A 20,901-nucleotide genomic window follows, 5' to 3' on the forward strand; every position below is an offset into this window, starting at 1 on the left:
CTGTACTGTTGTCTCAGTGGAAGAGTCAATACTGAAATTTAAGAAGAAAGCTACCTGACTGTCTAAAGCAGACACTGATGTTTTATGGAATTTCTTCAGCCGGTTAGATCTGGTACCCTAGGGAGGCATGGCTGAGGTCAATACTACAGATTGGTTTCCTCATACTGTTGGGAGTCCTGTTGATATTAACCTTAATTAAATGCCATATTAGGCAAACTGAATGGATTTGGTCCCAGTCCCTGTCAGTCAGATTAGTAAGAGTGACCAACAGAGTAGCACACTCATGGAAAAATTCACCAGAAGTCAACAGTGTATAGAAAGAGGTAGGAACTGTTGAGAGACAAGTCTTCATGGATCCCTCTGTTTCTGCATGTCTTGGGACAGCTTTTATTTTGGACTATCTTTTCAAAGATGTTTGTACAGCAAACAACTTGAAAGACAGAAATGACATCCTCCTCTAGGGCAAAGGAAAGTTCTGTTTGCCGTTCAGGATATTAAAGCTAATGTCTCCTCTGGGGTAAAAGTTGGGCAGATTTGCTAGCAGCTCCCTTATAAGATTGAGAGGTTCCTAAACTTGGTATACCTCAATTGTGACACAAACCTTTGCACCCAGCATCTACCTGGGCCCTCCTCCACATCATCCCTATAGGACTGGGGAGTAAAAGGACTGAAACAAACATAAAGCTTATGCTGTCTGCTGTGCTTGCATAATAAAGTCCTTGAATTTTGATCCAGGAGTTTTGTCTTCTGCCAGCATCTATGAAACTGTGGCTGGATAACCTTTTATCTTGTACGTAGGATAGTATCTCAGACCCTTCACACTTTTTGACAAAGACCCAGATTAATGTACAGAGATAACATGCTTATAAGTTGGAAGACTCAAAAGTATAATTATATCAATTCTCCCCAAATTGATCTATAAATCAGTGCAACACCAATCAAAATTCCAGCAGGATTTTTCTATTTTCATAGACATTGACAAGTTGACACTGAAATATATATGAAAATGTAAAGTACTTAGACTAGCCAAGGCAATCTTGGAAAAGAACTAAACTGGAGGATTTATATACTCTCTGACCTTAAGATTTACTATATAGTAATTAAGACATTGTGATAGTTGCATGAAATTAGAGAAATAGATCAATGGAACACAATATGAAATCCAGAAATTACCCCGCACATATACGGCCAAATGAATTTGACAGAGACACCGACTGTAATTCAATGGGGAAAGAAAAACCTTCTCAACAAATAGTACTGGATCTACTAGATACCCATGTTTTTTTAAACGTGTTGATCCATAACTTACATTGTGCATAATGACCTAAACTACAAAGCTCCCATAAGAAAACATAGGCAAATATGTTTGAGGCCTTGGGATAGTCAAAGACTTCTTGGGAAAAAATGTAAAAGACCCAAATTATAAAAGAAAAACAATAATGAAAAGGCAAACAAGGGCTTCCCTGGTGGCGCAGTGGTTGAGAATCTGCCTGCCAATGCAGGGGACACGGGTTCGAGCCCTGGTCTGGGAAGATCCCACATGCCGCGGAGCAACTGGGCCCGTGAGCCACAACTACTGAGCCTGCGCGTCTGGAGCCTGTGCTCCGCAACAAGAGAGGCCGCGATAGTGAGAGGCCCACGCACTGCGATGAAGAGTGGCCCCCACTTGCCGCAACTGGAGAAAGCCCTCGCACAGAAACGAAGACCCAACACAGCCAAAAATAAATAAATTTTTTTAAAAAAATGTTAAAAAAAAAAAAAAGGCAAAAGACTTCAATAGATGCTTCACAAAAGAGGACTTACAAATGGCCAAAAAATTCATGACAAGATGTTCAATGTCATTGGCATCAGGGAAATATGAATTAAAACTACAATTAGATACCACTGCACACTCACTAAAATTACCAAAATTAAAGACTATAACACCAAAATGTTAGAGAGAATGCAGAGCAACTGGATACTGGGGGAAGCTTAAAATGATACAACCACTGTGGAAAAATGTTTGGCAGAATCTTAATAGTGTGAAGCCCTCCCTACATTATTACTTAGCAATTCCATTCTTATATTTACCTCCCTCCAAAAAGAAAACATACATCTACAAAAGGTCTTGTATACAAGGTTTATTGCAGCTTTATTCATGATAACACAAAATTGGAAACAATACAAATATCCACCAACAGGAAAATAAACTGTAGTATACAATAAAATACCATTCGTTAATAAAAAGGAACAAACCAATAATACAAACAAAACACTAATAAATCTCAAAAATGTTATCTCGAATGAAAGAAGCCAGACACAAAGAAATATATACCATATGACCTCATTTATATAAAGTTTTAGCACAGACAAAATTAACGCATGAAGCTAGAAATGGGAATAGTGGTTGCCTGAGGGGAGTACAGAAATAGACTGAAAAGATGCTCAAAGGAACTTCTTAGGCTGATGAAAATGTTCTACACCTTGACTGGGATGTCAAATTCTATAGAATTTGTTCTATATAATTCTCAAATCAAAAAAATGTTAAAGGCTATAAAATAGATTTTATTTAAAACTCCTTTACCTCCAGACTATTCTAGGTCTGACATCCAAATCAGACAGGCTGAACTTCAGATTATTTGCTCTGTTTCCACAGGTGTTAAGAGAGATATACTCGCAGACCTTACACAGCTACCAGGGCAACAATGCCAGGAAAACCTTTAATCAAGATTTGATAGTGCCTATTTGCAATCAGGAGAAGAAAACAAAGAACACCCCGGATTATAAAAGCAGGTGAAACCCACCAAAAGACCTAATCAGGCACAATGCTGGCGTTCTTGATTCTCGTGACTGTGACCCTAGCATCTGCTCACCATTCTGGTGAGCACTTTGAAGGGTAAGTGACTGACACCTTAAATGAGCAAGCCCTTCCTTGTTAGCCAAAAAATTTGAACACATTACCCAATTGTAAATTTTCTCTCTTTCTTCTGTATCTCACCATTCAGTGAGAAGGTGTTCCGTGTCAGTGTTGAAGATGAAAATGACATCAACTTACTCCGTGAGTTGGCCAGCATCAGTCAGGTAAATAACAATTCTATGCTATAGGGTTTCCTTCACACTTATTTTAAAATCTTAGATTATACTATGATTCCATCAAAGGAAGAATGACATGAAATATTAACTGTAGCACTTTTGTAGCAAGAAATAAAAACTTGAAAAACATTTAGTGCCCCCATGCCTTCTTTTTCTGCCTAAATTAGATTGCCATAAGCCCTATAGTATTATATATCCAGGGTAACTTTTTAAAGAGCTGCCAGAGCATGACAACTGAATGAGCTGAAACTGCTGCAAAGGTCATAGAACATCTAATGTACAGTAACTTCCCTTCTAAGGCAAAAGAGAAAAATGATCAGCTTGGATATTACAGAAAAACTGGGCTTTTGTCCAACTTGATATTCATTTCCACATCCCATGTATCATCTGTTCTCTTTGATTTTCTTTCATTCCAAATCAAACAGCTTGAGTTTTCATGACCTTGATTCAGGCCCTCTTAATGATATGGCATGAAGGGGGTAAAGAAGGTAAAAAGCCAGGAGTGATTTTCATACTTTTACTTTCAAGAAACCAAAATCTCTAGGCTACTTTATTTTTAAAAATCCACTGTATATGGGATGAAAACTGACAGTTTTAATTATATATATATAGTGTGTCAGGAAGCTATTGCTGACCACAATAGTTTACTTGATCCAATGCTGTCTTTTCATGAATATAGAAACCAAAATATTCTACTAGCTCCTAAGTATCTATCTATCCATCCATCCATCTATCTTTCTATAGTTATCTTTTTAGCTTTTAAGGTGTGGAGGAAAAAAGAAGGTAAAGAGTGTCATAATCTGAAACAGATTCAGAAGGTTAGAATTGAAAGAGAAAATAAAGTCATCTATTGCAGCCTTCCACTCAAATTTGAACTTCCTCACTGGAAACAGCATCCCTGGTTACTAGCCCTGATAAAAACTATTTATTTCCAAGGATAGTAGGAATACTGCTTTTTCAAGGTAGCAAATTTGCCTTACAAATCATTTTAATCGTCATACTGAGCTGAAAGCTACCTTCTCTATCTTTGACCCATTGGACCTAGCTAAGCCAAATACTGTCTCACTTCTAAGATTTATCTTTTCCAGGCCTTCCATCATTTCTCTTAGCACTGGTTTACAGACACTTGATCATTCTGGTCACCTCTGAATAGAGCTCAATCTTTCTGTCTATATTTCCTTTTTAAAATGTAGCTCTCAGAATTGACAATGGACTTCCAGGTGTGCTCTGATTAATACATACTGTAGAACCATTGCCTGCTTTCATTTGTAAAGCAGACACTTATTAATGGGGCCTAAGATTCTTTTTAGCATCTTGAACAGTTAGAATGCTCTTAGCTTATAGTAAACCTATTGCCAATCAAAACTATTAGGCTATTTTTTTCTCACGTGAATCACCCTCAAGCAAGGTATTCTTCCTTCTGTACTTGCGTAATTAATTTTTTAACCTAAATACAGGATTTTAGATTTACTCTGTTAAAAATTATCTTGATAGCATATTGAGACAGTTTTAAAAATTAATTCACTCATCCAAATAATTCTTCGCCCTAACTTTGTATCACCAGCAAGTTTGATAAACATGCCTTCTTGACTTTTATCTTTGTCACTGATAAAGAAAAAACATTAAGGAAGTCAGGGGTCAGCACAGAATTAGAGGCACCCTTCATGGTTCATTCATGTAATACCTGTTTATCATGAGGCTCCAATATGCCAGACACAGTGTTAAGTAAGCACTGAAAGTGGTTCATTAACCAACTCTCCTTGGATGAGTCTGCTCTACTTCCCAAGTTACTGTGGTGTTACCTACAGCTAACACTGTGCTTTCCAGCTTGTAAAGAAGAATATAAATGCAGAGACTTGGTCAAACGCTTTGCTAAGATCCAGATTCAGCATTCTATCAGGCTAGTGGTCTCTTTCAGTAATAACATGAAGTTAATTGGGCTTGACTTATTCTTTATTTTTTTGGCTTGACTTATTCTTGCTTTAAACCATGCTGGCTCCCAAGGATCATGGCTTCCTTTTCTGAATATTCGTAGTCCATCTGCTTCCAGTTTACTTTGCCAGTATCCATGCCAGGCCCCTGGAGCTCCCACTTCTGGGATTCATGTGTCTTCCTGTTCACGAAATCCAAGACGTGCCCCCTCCACTCCTCAGTGATCCCTTCAAGCTCTGATTCCTCCAAGATTGCTGGGAAAGTTCTGCAATCACATCCTCAGTATTTTTTTAGTTACCTAAAATTCAGCATTTTCTGGTGGTCAAGACCAGAGAATCTGGACTCAGACTTCCTGGGTTCGATTCCTGGCTCCACCATTTGCTAGCTGGACCTTGGATGCCTCTCTGGGTCTCAACTTTCTCATTTGTCAAATAAGGAGAATAAGAGCATTTACCTTACAGGATTGTTGTGAGATTTAAAAGAATTAATATAAGTAAAGCACTTAGAAAGAACTTATATAGTAAAAACTATGTAAGCATTTGTTGTTATTACTGTCATTAGATCCAGGATTTTGAATGCAATTTGCATTACCAGACTAATCCCCTCTCTCCTTATCTATCCTGGGCCTCAATGTTCTCTTTCCAAAGAAGGTTTTTCTGCTAAAATCATAATATTTGAAAATTTCTTTACTTACGGTAATTTCATCTCTCAGGAGAAGTAGAAAAAACAAGAGATAGTATAACTCCTTAGAAAAGACAAAAGCCAAACAAGAGTTCAATCTGGCTACTTCCTCTCTTCCAGCTGCAAACATTATACTTTAGCTCCAAGCAGTGAGACAGCATGTTTCTTCTTTATTCATTTTATTTCCAACATGATTGAAAAAGAGATTTTTAATCAACAGATGAATGGATAAAGAAGATGTGGCACATATATACAATGGAATATTACTCAGCCATAAAAAGAAACGAAATTGAGTTATTTGTAGTGAGGTGGATGGACCTAGAGTCTGTCATACAGAGTGAAGTAAGTCAGAAAGAAACAAATACCATATGCTAACACATATATATGGAATCTAAAAAAAGATAATGGTTGTGAAGAACCTAGGGGCGGGACAGGAATAAAGATGCAGAGGTAGAGAATGGACTTGAGGACATGGGGAGGGGGAAGGGTAAGCTGGGACGAAATGAGAGAGTGGCATGGACTAATATATACTACCAAATGTAAAATAGATAGTGGGAAGCAGCCGCATAGCACAGGGAGATCAGCTCGGTGCTTTGTGACCACCTAGAGGGCTGGGATAGGGAGGGTGGGAGGGAAAAGCAAGAGAGAGGACATATGGGGATATATGTATATGTATAGCTGATTCACTTTGTTATAAAGCAGAAACTAACACACCACTGTAAAGCAATTATACTCCAATAAAGATGTTAAAAAAAAGAGAGATTTTTACTCTCCTTAGCAATCTTGCAAGTGCAGCATATTCTGGACTGTAGCCTTCCTGATAAGATCACTACAAGGGCATCTAGTCTTTGTATTCATCCTTGGCCATGTGTCCTTCCTCCCTGCTTTTGAACATGTCCTTTTAAAAGTTGAATGTATTGGAGAGACCTGTGACCACAATGGACTCTAGCAGCCTCCCTCTTTCCATATGTAATTGTATAGTAAGGGTTTTATTTTATCTCCTTGCTCCTTTATTGGAGATATTCACCACAAAACCTATTCTCTTTTCTCAGTACTTTCTTGAACTCTGTTTCTGTAGTTTCAGGTGCATGCCCAAGATAACTTGGTTACAGTCTTCCAATGTTCCCATCACTTCCATTATGATTGTAAGCTTCTCCCTGCTGTCTGGAACTAGGCCTAGAGTAGAAGTCATTTCCTCTTCCAACAAGAAAGGAAAATTCCATCAAGATAAATGAAGAGTCTATAATATGCTCAACTCATAGTCAAACGTAACGTGAAGAAACAAATTTGTGTAAATATGTGAAGAACCAAAATTCCCCAACACAAATATTTATTCTTTTATGAATCTTTCTTATTCCCAAAAGAATTTAAGGTGAATACACTACTTGCTTTTGTGCTGGTTTTGTAATATACTTTAGGAAGGACTCTTTAAGTATTAGCCAGCTGGCTGATTAAGTTGACATTCCCACAGTGGTATCACTTAAAGACATTCCTTTATCTTCCAACAAATGGTTCTTTGTCACTCAGGTTCCTGGATTTATAATTTTATAACCTCAGTTTTATAACTCCTTTACATATAATAATTCAATTTCCCATATCTCATATCACATATTTTACTCCACTTCCATATTTTAAACATAGATCTCATTCACAAAGTGTTGGTAATTACCGAAATTTATATTTATCTCCCTGTACCAATATTTTAAGTTTATTATTTGTAACCATACTTAATGCATTGTAAACATCCATAGGCCTATAATGTTGCTCCTGATTTTTGGCTCCGTTTCTCCTAAGAACTGGGGACTAACTCCAGGTTACTAAGTCTGCATCATATTTGCAGGACTCCATAGTGCTGGATGTTGGTATGTTTGCTGGCCAATTTTCTCCTTGTCAAACTGGAGTTTTTACAGGACCTCAGGTTAGGTCTGCAAGTCTTCTGTCAAACATGCTTATGAAATTTCTCTACCCCATTTAAAAATATATATATATTTTCTTAAATGGGGTTCAGAAACTATATATATATATATATATATATATATATATATATATATATATATATATCTCCCAATATTTGGCAGAGTTGGGACAAACGTTTGCACAAGAGGTTAGAAGATTAGGGAAGGCAACTTTCAACTTAATATCAGAAGGAAAACCATCCAAAAGGCAATTAGGCTGTTCTGAAGTAGTACTAGATATACTCTAGATTGTATTAGAACCATCACCAAGGATATTGGGCAGGTATTTGTTACTCTAAGTGGGAAGCTAGCATCTTAATGTAGGTTCTTCCAGAGCAGATCCTTAGACAAAGATTCAAGGGCAAAGATTTCATTTGGAAAGTATAGGGAGCCTGGGTAGACAAGTGAGGAGTGATACAGAGAAGGGAGGGCAGCAAACAAAAGGGGCACTATTAAGCCAGCTACCACAGAGGATGACTAGAGCTTAATCCTACAGAGAAATTCCAGGAAAGGGTGCAAACCACATGCATCAAAATTATCCCACCCGAGAAATGACAGAATTGGAATATTTAGACATCAACTTGCTAGGGTCATTGGTTAAGCACTTCTCTGGAAAGAGTTATTTCTTTGGCACCTCCTGCCTGCTGTGAGCTGTTAGGCTTTTTCCAGTTTGGGGGAGTTTTCAAGCACAGAGATGAAGATCTTGGCAGTGGGGAGTCTCCAGAGCACGCTAAAAGGCCCCAGTGTTAGGTATGAGTGGGGCGCTGTCAAGTTGCCTACAGATGCTTGGAGGACTTTATGTGCTTTACCAATTCTAAACCTCTGTGTCTATAATAAAGATACACCTCCCTCTCCCATCCCACCATGGAATGACAGGCATTTATTAAGAACACAAATTCAGAGTTAACTTTCTTTAAATTTTTTTTTTTTTTAAAGATTTATTTATTGATTAGCTGATTGATTGCTATGTTGGGTCTTCGTTTCTGTGTTAGGGCTTTCTCCAGTTGCGGCAAGCGTGGGCCACTCTTCATCGCGGTGTGTGGGCCTCTCACTATCGCGGCCTCTCTTGTTGCGGAGCACAGGCTCCAGACGCACAGGCTCAGTAATTGTGGCTCACGGGCCTAGTTGCTCCGCGGCATGTGGGATCTTCCCAGACCAGGGCTCGAACCCGTGTCCCCTGCATTAGCAGGCAGATTCTCAACCACTGCGCCACCAAGGAAGCCCCAGAGTTAACTTTTAAAAATATGCTTTCTCCTATAATGTGCTTGTCTTCATGGCCCTTCTCTTTACAATGCTGGCTAACTAGAATTCATCACCCGCCCTTGCTTTCTCTGTCTTTATCATGATAAGCCTTTATACTTCCTCCACTACCTTTTTTTTTTTTTTTAATATTTATCTATTTATTTATTTGGCTGTGTTGCGTCTTAGTTGCGGCACGCAGGATCTTCGTTGCGCTCACGGGCTCTTTACTGCAGCACGCGGGCTTCTCTCTAGCTGAGGCGTGCGGGCTTCTAGAGCACGCAGGCTTAGTTGCCCCTTGGCATGTGGGATCTTAGTTCCCCGACCAGGGATCGAACCCGCGTGCCCTGCATTTGCAGGCGGATTCTTAACCACCGGACCACCAGGGAAGTCCCCCACCACTATCTTTTAACCTCTCACCTTTATCCTCTCATCTTTGACTCAATAGATCACATTCTGCAGCCAATCCTTGTCAAATTATCAGTACTCTCTCTTTTCAAACCTTAGTGACAACCACGCTCACACTATTTCTTCTGGAATCCCGCCTCTGTGTAATCCTAATGTCCCTGCCTCCCATTCCCCTGACCTTCCCTATGACCCTGACTCATGATTCAGTACCCTCTAGACATCTACAGAAGTTTGAAGATTACCAGGACAGGATATAGGCACCTGGATTCTCCACAGGTATATCTAAAACTGAGTCATCTTATTATCTTACATCATCAGTTTCTATTTAACAACCTCTAAGTCTGCCCAAACTCCCTTCTAAGTTCCAAAGCAATAGTCCTAAATACCACCACCTGTCACATCTCCATCCTGAGACTAGCTCATAAATATCTAAACAGGTATTGAGTGAGACACAGGGCAGAGAAAGATCCAATGTCAGGGTCACCTCAGGTTTCTAGGCCTTTACTCAGCTCAAGCAAAGAACAGAAAAACAGACCTGTGAGAGGCAGAATGTCATTGGTTAATGTTTTCCCAAGGAGAAAGGAGATCTGAAACCACACATCCACAAAGAAAAACATTAGAATTATCAAATATGTCATCCTACTTTTGTGCACAATTTCCTCTAAAATCTCCCCATGTTTGATTTGCTCACTAGTGTATTCCTGGTCTCAGGCACAGAGCCTAGCACATAGTAGGTCCTCAGTAACAGTTGATGAATAATTGAACAAATGAAAATGTCAGCACGTTATTGGATCCTCAAGAATATTTTGTTTCTGGCCATGGTGCCAACATGACCACTGTGGAAAGATACATTTTTCCTCCCTGATGGATCCTCCAGAGGTCAGGGATGTTCTTGGTTCCACACATTACTGTGACTTGTATAGCCCTGAGTTCCAAGATAAACTCATAAAATGAGTCCATTAAAAAGTAAGAGAAAGCTCAATTTCTCACTTTTAAGTTTTGTGGCTCCAGTTAATTCAGCATCATTCATTCAGCACATACATCCATTACCACAAACATTGCTATCACAATAAGCAACTGTTCTAGAAAACCAATAAATAGAAGAGAGCAGTTATAGAATACTGCAATTAACTAGCATTATGGGAGATAATTATATGCTCTTCATGCTTGTTCATAATCAATTAATGCTATGTACGTATGTGTAAACACTTTTAGTGACATCTAACTGCTTGGTCCCAACACTTATTCATTCAAAGGAGAGGTTTTTAAGAGATTGCATGGATAATTTGAGTCTGAAAATAACTCATTGGAGTACAGCAATAGTGTGCTTGCTGGTGATAATTCACCCGCTGAATTATAGGTGTCCAGAACAATATACATCTTATTCCTTATTCAGATCGACTTCTGGAAACCAGATTCTGTCACGCAAATCAAACCTCGCAGTACAGTTGACTTCCGTGTTAAAGCAGAAGATATTTTCACTGTGGAAGACTTTCTGAAGCAGAATGAACTACAGTATGAGTAAGTTTATGTTTTATAGTTATGAAAATTCTCTCTCATGTATGCTCTCATCCTGGTCTCCAAAAAACCCTGGGAAGATAAAAATAAGACCAAGACAATGGCTTCCCCAGGGCCCCACAAATAGGTCATGGCAGAGCTGGCCCTGAATTCCAAGTCTTAAGATGTCAAGTCTGGTAGATTTTGTGTTTAGTTATTGCTCTAATAAAAACAAGTTTGACTCTTGAATCCCAACTCTTCAGCCAGATATTTGACCTGCTACTGGTTTACAAGTGATATATAGACTAAAGGCCAAACCAGTGGATATTCTATTATCAGCCTGACACAGTTTTAGTCCCAAATCATATCAAGTCTTCTTGCCAGATAATCACCAGACCTATTGTGAGCCATGAGGGTTCTTCATGCTCCTTTAGATTAAGGACCAGACTAGAGTCAGACTGAGTGGTCCTTCTGTCCTTTTTCCTCCCAAAGTCCCCAACTATCTCTAATGATAGGAGAAGGCATGGAGAGAAGGACTGAAAGAAAGGAAAGTGGTTCCCCAAAGGCTTAGAGTAGAGTTGGCTAAGCTGATCACTCCATGAATCTTCCCCAAATACCACACTGATCCATCTAAGCCTTTTAAGATGAGAATGTCCTCTAAGTAGAGACGGCTGTCCATCTGTTGATCCAACAAATAGATAGTGAGCATCTACATATAACAAATGCTGAAAAAACAGATAGGGCCCATCCCCTTCAGAGGAAAATGAACAAAGAATTGCAATATGTGTAACAGATGTCAAGAAGAGTAAAGAGCTGGAATTGCAGGGGAATAGATCAAGTCTAGGGATCACGGAGGGCCACACTAGGAAAGGAGGCTTCAGCTGAGAACTAAAAGACGAGGAGTTAGCCAAACAAAGACAATGAAAAATCATACTCTAGGTAGAGAACAGACTATATGTTAAGGCTTAGAACTTCCCTCAATCTGCATTTGAGGGAAGGAGGAAATGAGGTCTTTAGTCTAAAGCAGAGTTTTTCCTCCAGAGAGTGGATCAGCAAGGAGCAAAGAGACAGTCTCACACTCCAGTCTTGAACATTCAAATGTTTATCCAACAGTCCTCTACCACAAGCTCAAGTCTCCATTATATTTTGAGAAACTGTGACCTACATAATTTTAACAGAAATTTTCTCTTATTTTTCACATCCTAAAACTATAGAATAGTATTTATGCTAGTAAAGATATCAGAATTTTCACCTATAAAATCTGCATCTCCATTAGGAGAAGTGGTACAGCATAATGCAACAAGCAAATGCCTTGGGAAAAAACAGACAAGGCTTAAATCCTGACTCTGCAACTTCCTGGCTGTCTGACCTTGGATAATTTGCTTAACCTTTCTGAGCTTCAGTTCCCTTGTCTTTATAAGGAAAGGATCCTTCTAACCGTATCTTCATAAAGTGAAGATATATACAATGCCACTCTCAAAGGGCTGTTGTGAAGATGAAATAAAACAATATGTAAATAAATTGCAACTGATAGTTTTATTGCTGTGAACGCTGCTATAGTTGACTCTTGTACAAAGAGGTAGATTATACATCTTTTAAAGGTCAACAGAAACTTGTTTAACCCCATTATCATGCTTCACACAGCTTAGCTATCTGCTTCTGCCTGAGGGAAGTGTCAAAATGTGACCTTAAGAATTGACTGTCTTTTTAAAACAAAGATATAATACAGTAAGTTTCAAAATGTGATTAAGATTCACGTCTGTGATATTTTGCTCTTTTTATTACACTAGGAAGGACTTCTAAAATCCTAGCCTATAGGAGCCCTTAATAATATTCAAAAAGATGAGTTTCCTTATAATTCTTTAAGAAAAACAGGAGGAAGATCAGTGACCATAAGCTAACCCTAGCCACCTGAATTGACATCCTAATTCTACTCAGATCACAAAGTAGTAAAATGGCTTCTAATCAGGTAACAATCTCCTTTTACCAGGAGGAAAATTCATGTCTTTTTTTAATGGGTAAACTTTTAGGGAACTGTGTATGAATGCTGTCTCACGTAGAATATAGGATGCTCCCTGAAGGCTAAGATCTTGTTAATTTTTGCTTAGCACATTTGTGGCATATAATTTTCTAAATATTAAGTAATAATAACTCCCTAGAAATCCTGGAGCAGCACACCAGCAATATCCTTGCCGGGGCTGCAAGCAGTCCCTGTGCATCCCATTATTACCTCATGTGGTAACTAATATGTATTTAGATGGTTTCCTGCTGGCAAGAATTTGCAGTTGTTTTGCTATGTAACAGGAACCATCTACTGTACAAGTTCTACCAAAATAGCTTTTCAGATTTTTCAGTGGTTCCAACCCTCTTCACTAAGACTTTCATCATTCGGTAGTTTTAATCAGATTCTGAATTACCATGGGAAAAAATTAAAAATGTGTGTACCAAGAAAAATAACTATTTTTTAATAGATCTTTATTGGAGTGTAACTGCTTCACAATACTTTGTTAGTTTCTGTTGTACAACAAAGTGAATCAGCCAGATGCATAAATATATCTCCATATCCCCTCCCTCTTGAGCCTCCCTCCCACCCTCCCTATCCCACCCCTCTAGGTGGTCACAAAGCACCGAGCTGATCTCCCTGTGCTATGCGGCTGCTTCCCACTAGCTATCTATTTTACATTTGGTAGTGTATGTATGTCCATGCCACTCAAACTTTGCCCCAGCTTCCCCCACCACCCCATGTCCACAAGTCCATTATCTAAGTCTATGTCTTTATTCTGCCCTGCCACTAGGTTCACAGTACCATTTTTTTTTTTTTTTTTTAGATTCCATATACATGTGTTAGCATACGGTATTTGTTTTTCTCTTTCTGACTTACTTCACTCTGTATGACAGACTCTAGGTCTATCCACCTCACTACAAATAACTCAGTTTCGTTTCTTTTTATGGCTGAGTAATATTCCATTGTATATATGTGCCACATCTTCTTTAACCATTCATCTGTCGATGGATACTTAGGTTGCTTCCATGCCCTGGCTATTGTAAAGAGTGCTGCAATGAACACTGTGGTACATGTATCTTTTTGAATTATGGTTTTCTGAGGGTATATGCCCAATAGTGGGATTGCTGGGTCATATGGTAATTCTATTTTTAGTTTTTTAAGGAACCTCCATACTGTTCTCCATAGTGGCTGTATCAATTTACATTCCCACCAACAGTGCAAGAGGGTTCCCTTTTCACCACACCCTTTCCACCATTTATTGTTTCTAGATTTTTTTATAATGGCCATTCTGACTGGTGTGAGGTGATACCTCACTGTAGTTTTGATTTGCATTTCTCTAGTAATTAGTGATGTTGAGCATCTTTTCATGTGCTTCTTGGCCATCTGTATGTCTTCTTCGGTGAAATGTCTATTTAGGTCTTCCACCCATTTTTTAATTGGATTGTTTGTTTTTTTGATATTGAGCTCCATGAGCTGTTTGTATATTTTGGAGATTAATCCCTTGTCTGTTGTTTCATTTGCAAGTATTTTCTCCCGTTCTGAGGGTTGTCTTTTCATCTTGTTTATGGTTTCCTTTGCTGTGCAAAAGCTTTGAAGTTTCATTAGGTCCCGTTTGTTTATTTTTGTTTTTATTTCCATTACTCTAGGAGGTGAGTCAAAAAAGATCTTGCTGTGGTTTATGTCAAAGAGTGTTCTACCTATGTTTTCCTCTAAGAGTTTTATAGTGTCTGGTCTTATATTTATGTCTTTAATCCGTTTTGAGTTTATTTTTGTGTATGGTGTTAGGGAGTGTTCTAATTTCATTCTTTTACATGTAGCTGTCCAGTTTTATCAGCACTACTTATTAAAGAGGCTGTATTTTCTCCATTGTATATTCTTGCCTCCTTTGTCATAAATTAGGTGACCATATGTGCGCGGGTTTATCTCTGGGCTTTCTATCCTGTTCCATTACTCTATATTTCTGTTTTTGTGCCAGTACCATACTGTCTTGATTACTGTAGCTTTGTAGTATAGTTTGAAGTCGGGGAGCCTGATTCTTCCAGCTCTGTTTTTATCCCTCAACACTGCTTTGGTTATTCAGGGTCATTTGTGTTTCCATACAAATTGTAAAATTTTTTGTTCTAATTCTGTGAAGAATGCCTTTGGTAGTTTGATAGGGAATGCATTGAATCTGTAGATTTCTTTGGGTACTATGGTCATTTTCACAATGTTGATTCTTCCTATCCAAGAACATGGTATATTTCTCCATCTGTTTATGTCATCTTTAATTTCTTTCATCAGTGTTTTATAGTTTTCTGAGTAAAAGTCTTTTGCCTCCTTAGGTAGGTTTATTCCTAGGTATTTTATTCTTTTTGTTGCAATGGTAAATGGGATTGTTTCCCTAATTTCTCTTTCTGATTTTTCGTTGTTAGTGTATAGGAAGGCCAGAGATTTCTGTGCATTAATTTTGTGTCTTGCAACCTTACCAAATTCACTGATTAGTTCTAGTAGTTTTCTGGTGGCATCTTTAGGATTTTCTATGTATAGTATCGTGTCGTCTGCAAACAGTGACAGTTTTACTTCTTCCTTTCCAATTTGTATCCCTTTTATTTCTTCTTTCTTCTCTGATTGCCATGACTAGGACTTCCAAAACTATGTTGAATAAGAGCAAGAGTGAACAACCTTGTCTTCTTCCTGATCTTAGTGGAAATGCTTTCAGTTTTTCACCACTGAGTATGATATTTGCTGTGGGTTTGTCATATATGGCCTTTATTATATTGAGGTAGGTTCCCTCTATGACCATTTTCTAAAGAGTTTTTAAGATAAATGGGTGTTGAATTTTGTCAAAAGCTTTTTCTGCATCTATTGAGATGATCATATGGTTTTTATCCTTCAATTTGTTAATATGGTGTATCACATTGATTGATTTGCATATATTGAAGAATCCCTGCATCCCTGGGATAAATCCCACTTGATCATGGTGTATGATCCTTTTAGTATGTTGTTGGATTCTGTTTGCTAGTATATTGTTGAGGATTTTTGCATCTATGTTTATCAGTGATATTGTTCTATAGTTTTCTTTTTTTGTGATACCTTTCTGGTTTTGGTATCAGGGTGATGGTGGCTTCATAGAATGAATTTGAAAGTGTTCCTCCTTCTGCAATTTTTTGAAAGAGTCTGAGAAGGATGGGTGTTAGCTCTTCTCTAAATGTTTGATAGAATTTGCTTGTGAAGCCATCTGGCCCTGGACTTTTGTTTGTTGGAAGATTTTTAATTACACTTTCAATTTCATTACTTGTGATAGGTGTGTTTATATTTTCTAATTCTTCCTGGTTCAGTCTTGGAAAATTGTACCTTTCCAAGAATTTGTCCATTTCTTCGTGGTTGTCCATTTTATTGGCATATAGTTGTTTGTAGTAGTCTCTTATAATCCTTTGTATTTCTGTGGTGTCAGTTGTGATTTGTCCTTTATCATTTCTAATTTTATTGATTTGCATCCTCTCCCTTTTTTTCTTGATGAGTCTGGCTAAGGGTTTATCAATTTTGTTTTTCTTCTCAAAGAACCAACTTTTAGTTTTATTGATCTTTGCTATTGTTTCCTTCATTTCTATTTCATTTATTTCTGCTCCGATCTTTATGATTTCTTTCCTTCTACTGACATTGGTTTTCTTTGTTCTTCTTTCTCTAGCTGCTTTAGGTGTAGGGTTAGATTGTTTATTTGAGATTTTTCTTGTTTCTTGAGGTGAGATTGAATTGCTATAAACTTCCCTCTTAGAACTGCTTTTGCTGCATCCCATAGGTTTTGGGTCATTGTGTTTTTGTTGTCTTTTGTTTCTATGTATTTTTTTCTTCTTTGATTTCTTCAGTGATCTTTTGGTTATTTAGTAGTGCACTGTTCAGCCTCCATGTACTTGTGGTTTTTACAGGTTTTTTCCTGTAATTGATTTCCAGTCTCATAGCATTGTGGTCAGAAAAGATGCTTGATATGATTTCAATTTTCTTAAATTTACCAAGTCTTGATTTGTGACCTAAGATGCGATCTATCCTGGAGAATGTTCCGTGCGCACTTGAGAAGAAACTGGATTCTGCCACTTTCAGGTGGAATGTTCTATAAATATCCATTAAATCTATCTGGTCTACTGTGTCATTTAAAGCTTGTGTTTCCTTATTTATTTTCTATTTGGATGATCTGTCAATTGGTGTAAGTGGGGTGTTAAAGTCCCCTACTTTTATTGTGTTACTGTCGATTTCCCATTTCATGGTTGTTAGCATTTGCCTTATGTATTGAGATGCTCCTATGTTGGATGCATAAACATTTATAATTGTTATATCTTCTTCTTGGATTGATCCCTTGATCATTATGTAGTGTCCTTCCTTATTTCTTGTAACAGCCTTTATTTTAAAGTCCATTTCATCTGATATGAGTATTGCTACTCCAGCTTTCTTTTGATTCCATTTGCATGGAATATCTTTTTCCATCCCTTCACTTTCAGTCTGTATGTGTCCCTAGGTCTGAAGTGGGTCTCTTGTAGACAGCATATATATGGGTCTTGTTTCTGTATCATTCAGCCAGTCTGTGTCTTTTGGTTGGGGCATTTAATCCGTTTACATTCAAGGTTATTATTATTACTTTGTTCTTTTCACACACACACACACACACACACACACACACACACACACTGTATTTTATTTTTACAAGAGATAAACTGACACCAAGCATTGTAAATGGATGACCACAACAAAAGCAACAATGATTGCAATTACCAAACACGAAACACACTCATACTATGTCATAATATTGACATTCAGTCCAGTAATCCTCCACTGTAACAGCTCCTTTAGTTTGCAGTGAAAACTGATTTGTATATTTTTTTGCCTCTGAGTCCTTGTGGGATTTTTTTTTTTTTTGTATTCAAACAGAAAGTCACAAAAATTATAATCATCCTCATCAGTTCACTCAGTCCCATGTAATTAATTCTTTTCTTATCTTGATCTTTTGTTAGCACTTTTATGAATTCATCAGTTTTTCCATTAGAGTTCTGAAAATGCTTATTCATTCAGTTCAGCAGTATAGTCAGTTACCAGAGACCTGTACTTGTCAGAGTCTTTTCCTTGAATTCCTTGAAGATGAAACCCTTTTACAGGAACATTTTTGCAAAAGCATCAGAGTACACCCAGAACTGTCTGTAAATGACAAAAGACTTAAAAATGACCACGGTTAAAGATTTGTTGAAAGTTCATTATAATGCAATTGACAAGGAAATTTAGTTATTTCTGAGATATACATTTTAAAGTAATAACTAGAATTATGGCTTATAACATTATACCAGAACATATAAGATTTTTAGAAATTTCATGTAATGTCTGAAACGTTTATATTAACATATTTCCATACAAATACCCCAAAGAAAGTTTAGTATTAGTTGTTTTTTTGTTTGTTTGTTTATACTGCAGGTTCTTATTAGTCATCAATTTTATACACATCAGTGTATACACATGTCAATCCCAATTGCCCAATTCAGCACACCACCATCCCCCCACCCCCGTGGCTTTCCCCCCTTGGTGTCCATACATTTGTTCTCTACATCTGTGTCTCAACTTCTGCCCTGCAAACTGGTTCATCTGTATCGAGGTTATTATTGATATGTATGTTCCTATTACCATTTTCTTAATTGTTTTGGGTTTGTTTTTGTGGGTCTTTCCTTCTCTTGTGTTTCCCGCCTAGAGAAGTTTCTTTAGCATTTGTTGTAAAGCTGGTTCGGTGGTGCTGAATTCTCTTAGCTTTTGCTTGTATGAAAAGCTTTTGATTTCTCTGGTGAATCTGAATGAGATCCTTGCTGAGTAGAGCAATCTTGGTTGTAGGTTCTTCTCTTTCATCACTTTAAGTATATCCTGCTACTCCCTTCTGGCCTGCAGAGTTTCTGCTGAAAAATCAGCTGATAACCTTATGGGGAGTCCTTTGTATGTTATTTTTTGTTTTCCCTTGCTTCTTTTAATATTTTTTCTTTGAATTTAATTTTTGTTAGTTGGATTAATATGTGTCTTGGTGTGTTTCTCCTAGGGTTTATCCTGTATGGGATGCTCTGTGCTTCCTGGACTTGAGTGACTATTTCCTTTCCCATGTTACGGAAGTTTTCCACTATAATCTCTTCTAATGTTCTCTCAGACCCTTTCTTTTTCTCTTCTTCTGGGACCCCTATAATTTGAATGTTGGTGCGTTTAGTGTTGTCCCAGAGGTCTCTGATATTGTCTTCAACTCTTTTCATTCTTTTTTCTTTGTTCTGTTCCTCAGCAGTTATTTCCAACATTTTGTCTTCCCACTCATTCGTTCTTCTGCCTCAGTTATTCTGTTATTGATTCCTTCTAGTGTATTTTCCATTTCAGTTATTGTGTTTTCATCTCTGTTTGTTTGTACTTTAGTACTTCTAGATCTTTGTTAAACATTTCTTGTATTTTCTCAATCCATGCCTCTATTCTATTTCAGAGATTCTGGATCATCTTTACTATCATTACTCTGAATTCTTTTTCAGGTAGATTGCCTACTTCCTCTTCATTTATTTGGTCTTGTAGATTTTTACCTTGCTCCTTCATCTGTGACATTTTTATTTTGCCGTCTCATTTTTTTTTTCCTTTTTTTTTTATAAGTGGGATTGTGTTCCTGTCTTACTGGTTGTTTGACCTGAGGCTTCCAACACTGGAGTTTGTAAGCTGTTGGGTAGAGCTGGGTCTTGGTGCTGAGATGAGGACCTCCAGGAGACCTCACTCCAATGAATATTCCCTGGGGTCTGAGGCTCTGTTATTCCAGTGGTTCGGACTCAGAGCTCCCACCACAGGAGCTTTGGTCCAACCCCTGGCTCATGAACCAAGATCCCGCAAGTCGTGCGGGGTGGCAAAAAAAAAAAAAAAAAAGAAGAACAATAACAAAGTAAAAAATAAAATTAGACTTAGAAAGTAACAGCTATGTTAAAAAACATAAAATCAAAATTTTGATGAAACAACAACTGGAAGGTAAAACAGAACCACAATAGTAAAAAAAGAGGTGGAAAAAAAAATAGGTGGAAAAGGCCTTGGCTGTGGAGGGCGGGGCCTAAGCAGGGGTGAGGTTTGGGCGGTGGGCGGGGCCTATGCTTAGGACCCACAGGGCTGGAAAAGGCCGGGGGTGGGGGGCCTTAGGCTCAACAGAAGGGACCCAGGCGTGACTCCCGCCTCTGGTCTCAGAGGGCAGGGGACCCCACCTGGGAGCCCAGCAGGCTTCCTCCACTCCTCTCCTGCTCCTCCTGGAGGTCCCCTCCCACCTGCCTCTCCTGATCTCCCTCTTATGCCACCCGGGCCCACGTGGCCTGGAGGGGACTTTGGAGTGCAGGGGACTGGCCTGGGAGCTCAGCAGGCTCCCCCAGCCTGAGTGGGTGGGGCAAACGCCCTCTGCTCCTTTCCACTCCTCTGGTCCTGGAGGGCCCCTCCCACCTGCCTCTCCTGTTCTCTCCTGGGCTCCCTCCTATGCCCCCAGGACCAACCCAGCCCGGAGGGGACCTCTGAGGGTGTAGGACCTGGCCCAGAGAGCCGGGCAGACTTCCCTGGCCGATTGGGCAGGGGAAACACCTGGCCCACTCCCCCCTGATCTGAGTCTCCAAGGGTCCCTCCAGGGTGGGAACCCCTCCCCCATCTCAGCCACCCCTCAGGGGCGCCGGTCCTGTCCGGCCTCTGTACTCCCACGTTCTACCAGTTCGTTTGGGGGTTCTTCCCGTCTCCTTGGGCATCGGTGTCCCCCACCAGCATCCGGCAGGCACCCTAGTTGTGGGGAGACACGAACTCTGAGTCTTCCCACACTGCCATCTTGACTTCACCCCCCAGTAACTGTATTTTTAAATGCTTATGTCACACCCTAGATACAGAAAGACTAGGAATTGGATGGTGTAAATCTCCCACTTATGGTTCTGAAGCCAAGTTGACAGAATCTTTCGGTGGGTGGGCCTTCACAGAATTCCTTCTTACAAATTTCAGGAAGGTGGTCTATGCCCTATCCAATGCAGGAAGAGAGTGATTGTTGCTATCTGCCTATAACATTTTTCTTCATATTTCAGATTCGATCAGTAAAGTGTCCTTGGATAACAATGTGTCCATAGTAATGTTCTT

General features: G+C 38.8%; 1 protein-coding gene across 1 annotated transcript in view; it reads left to right on the forward strand.

Moving 5' to 3' along the window:
* CPB1 (carboxypeptidase B1) overlaps positions 1–20,901 on the forward strand; it is a 69,088-nt gene that overhangs the window by 21,574 nt on the left and 26,613 nt on the right. Inside the window, exons 2-4 of the mRNA XM_082459615.1 lie at positions 2,636–2,875; positions 2,985–3,060; positions 10,684–10,808. Of these exons, the coding sequence (XP_082315741.1) occupies positions 2,805–2,875; positions 2,985–3,060; positions 10,684–10,808 (272 nt within the window). The 5' untranslated portion in view covers positions 2,636–2,804. The remainder of the gene's footprint in view (positions 1–2,635; positions 2,876–2,984; positions 3,061–10,683; positions 10,809–20,901) is intronic.

This window comes from Balaenoptera physalus (assembly GCF_965194825.1).
Source record: "Balaenoptera physalus genome assembly, chromosome: 4".
Lineage (NCBI taxonomy): Eukaryota > Metazoa > Chordata > Mammalia > Artiodactyla > Balaenopteridae > Balaenoptera > Balaenoptera physalus.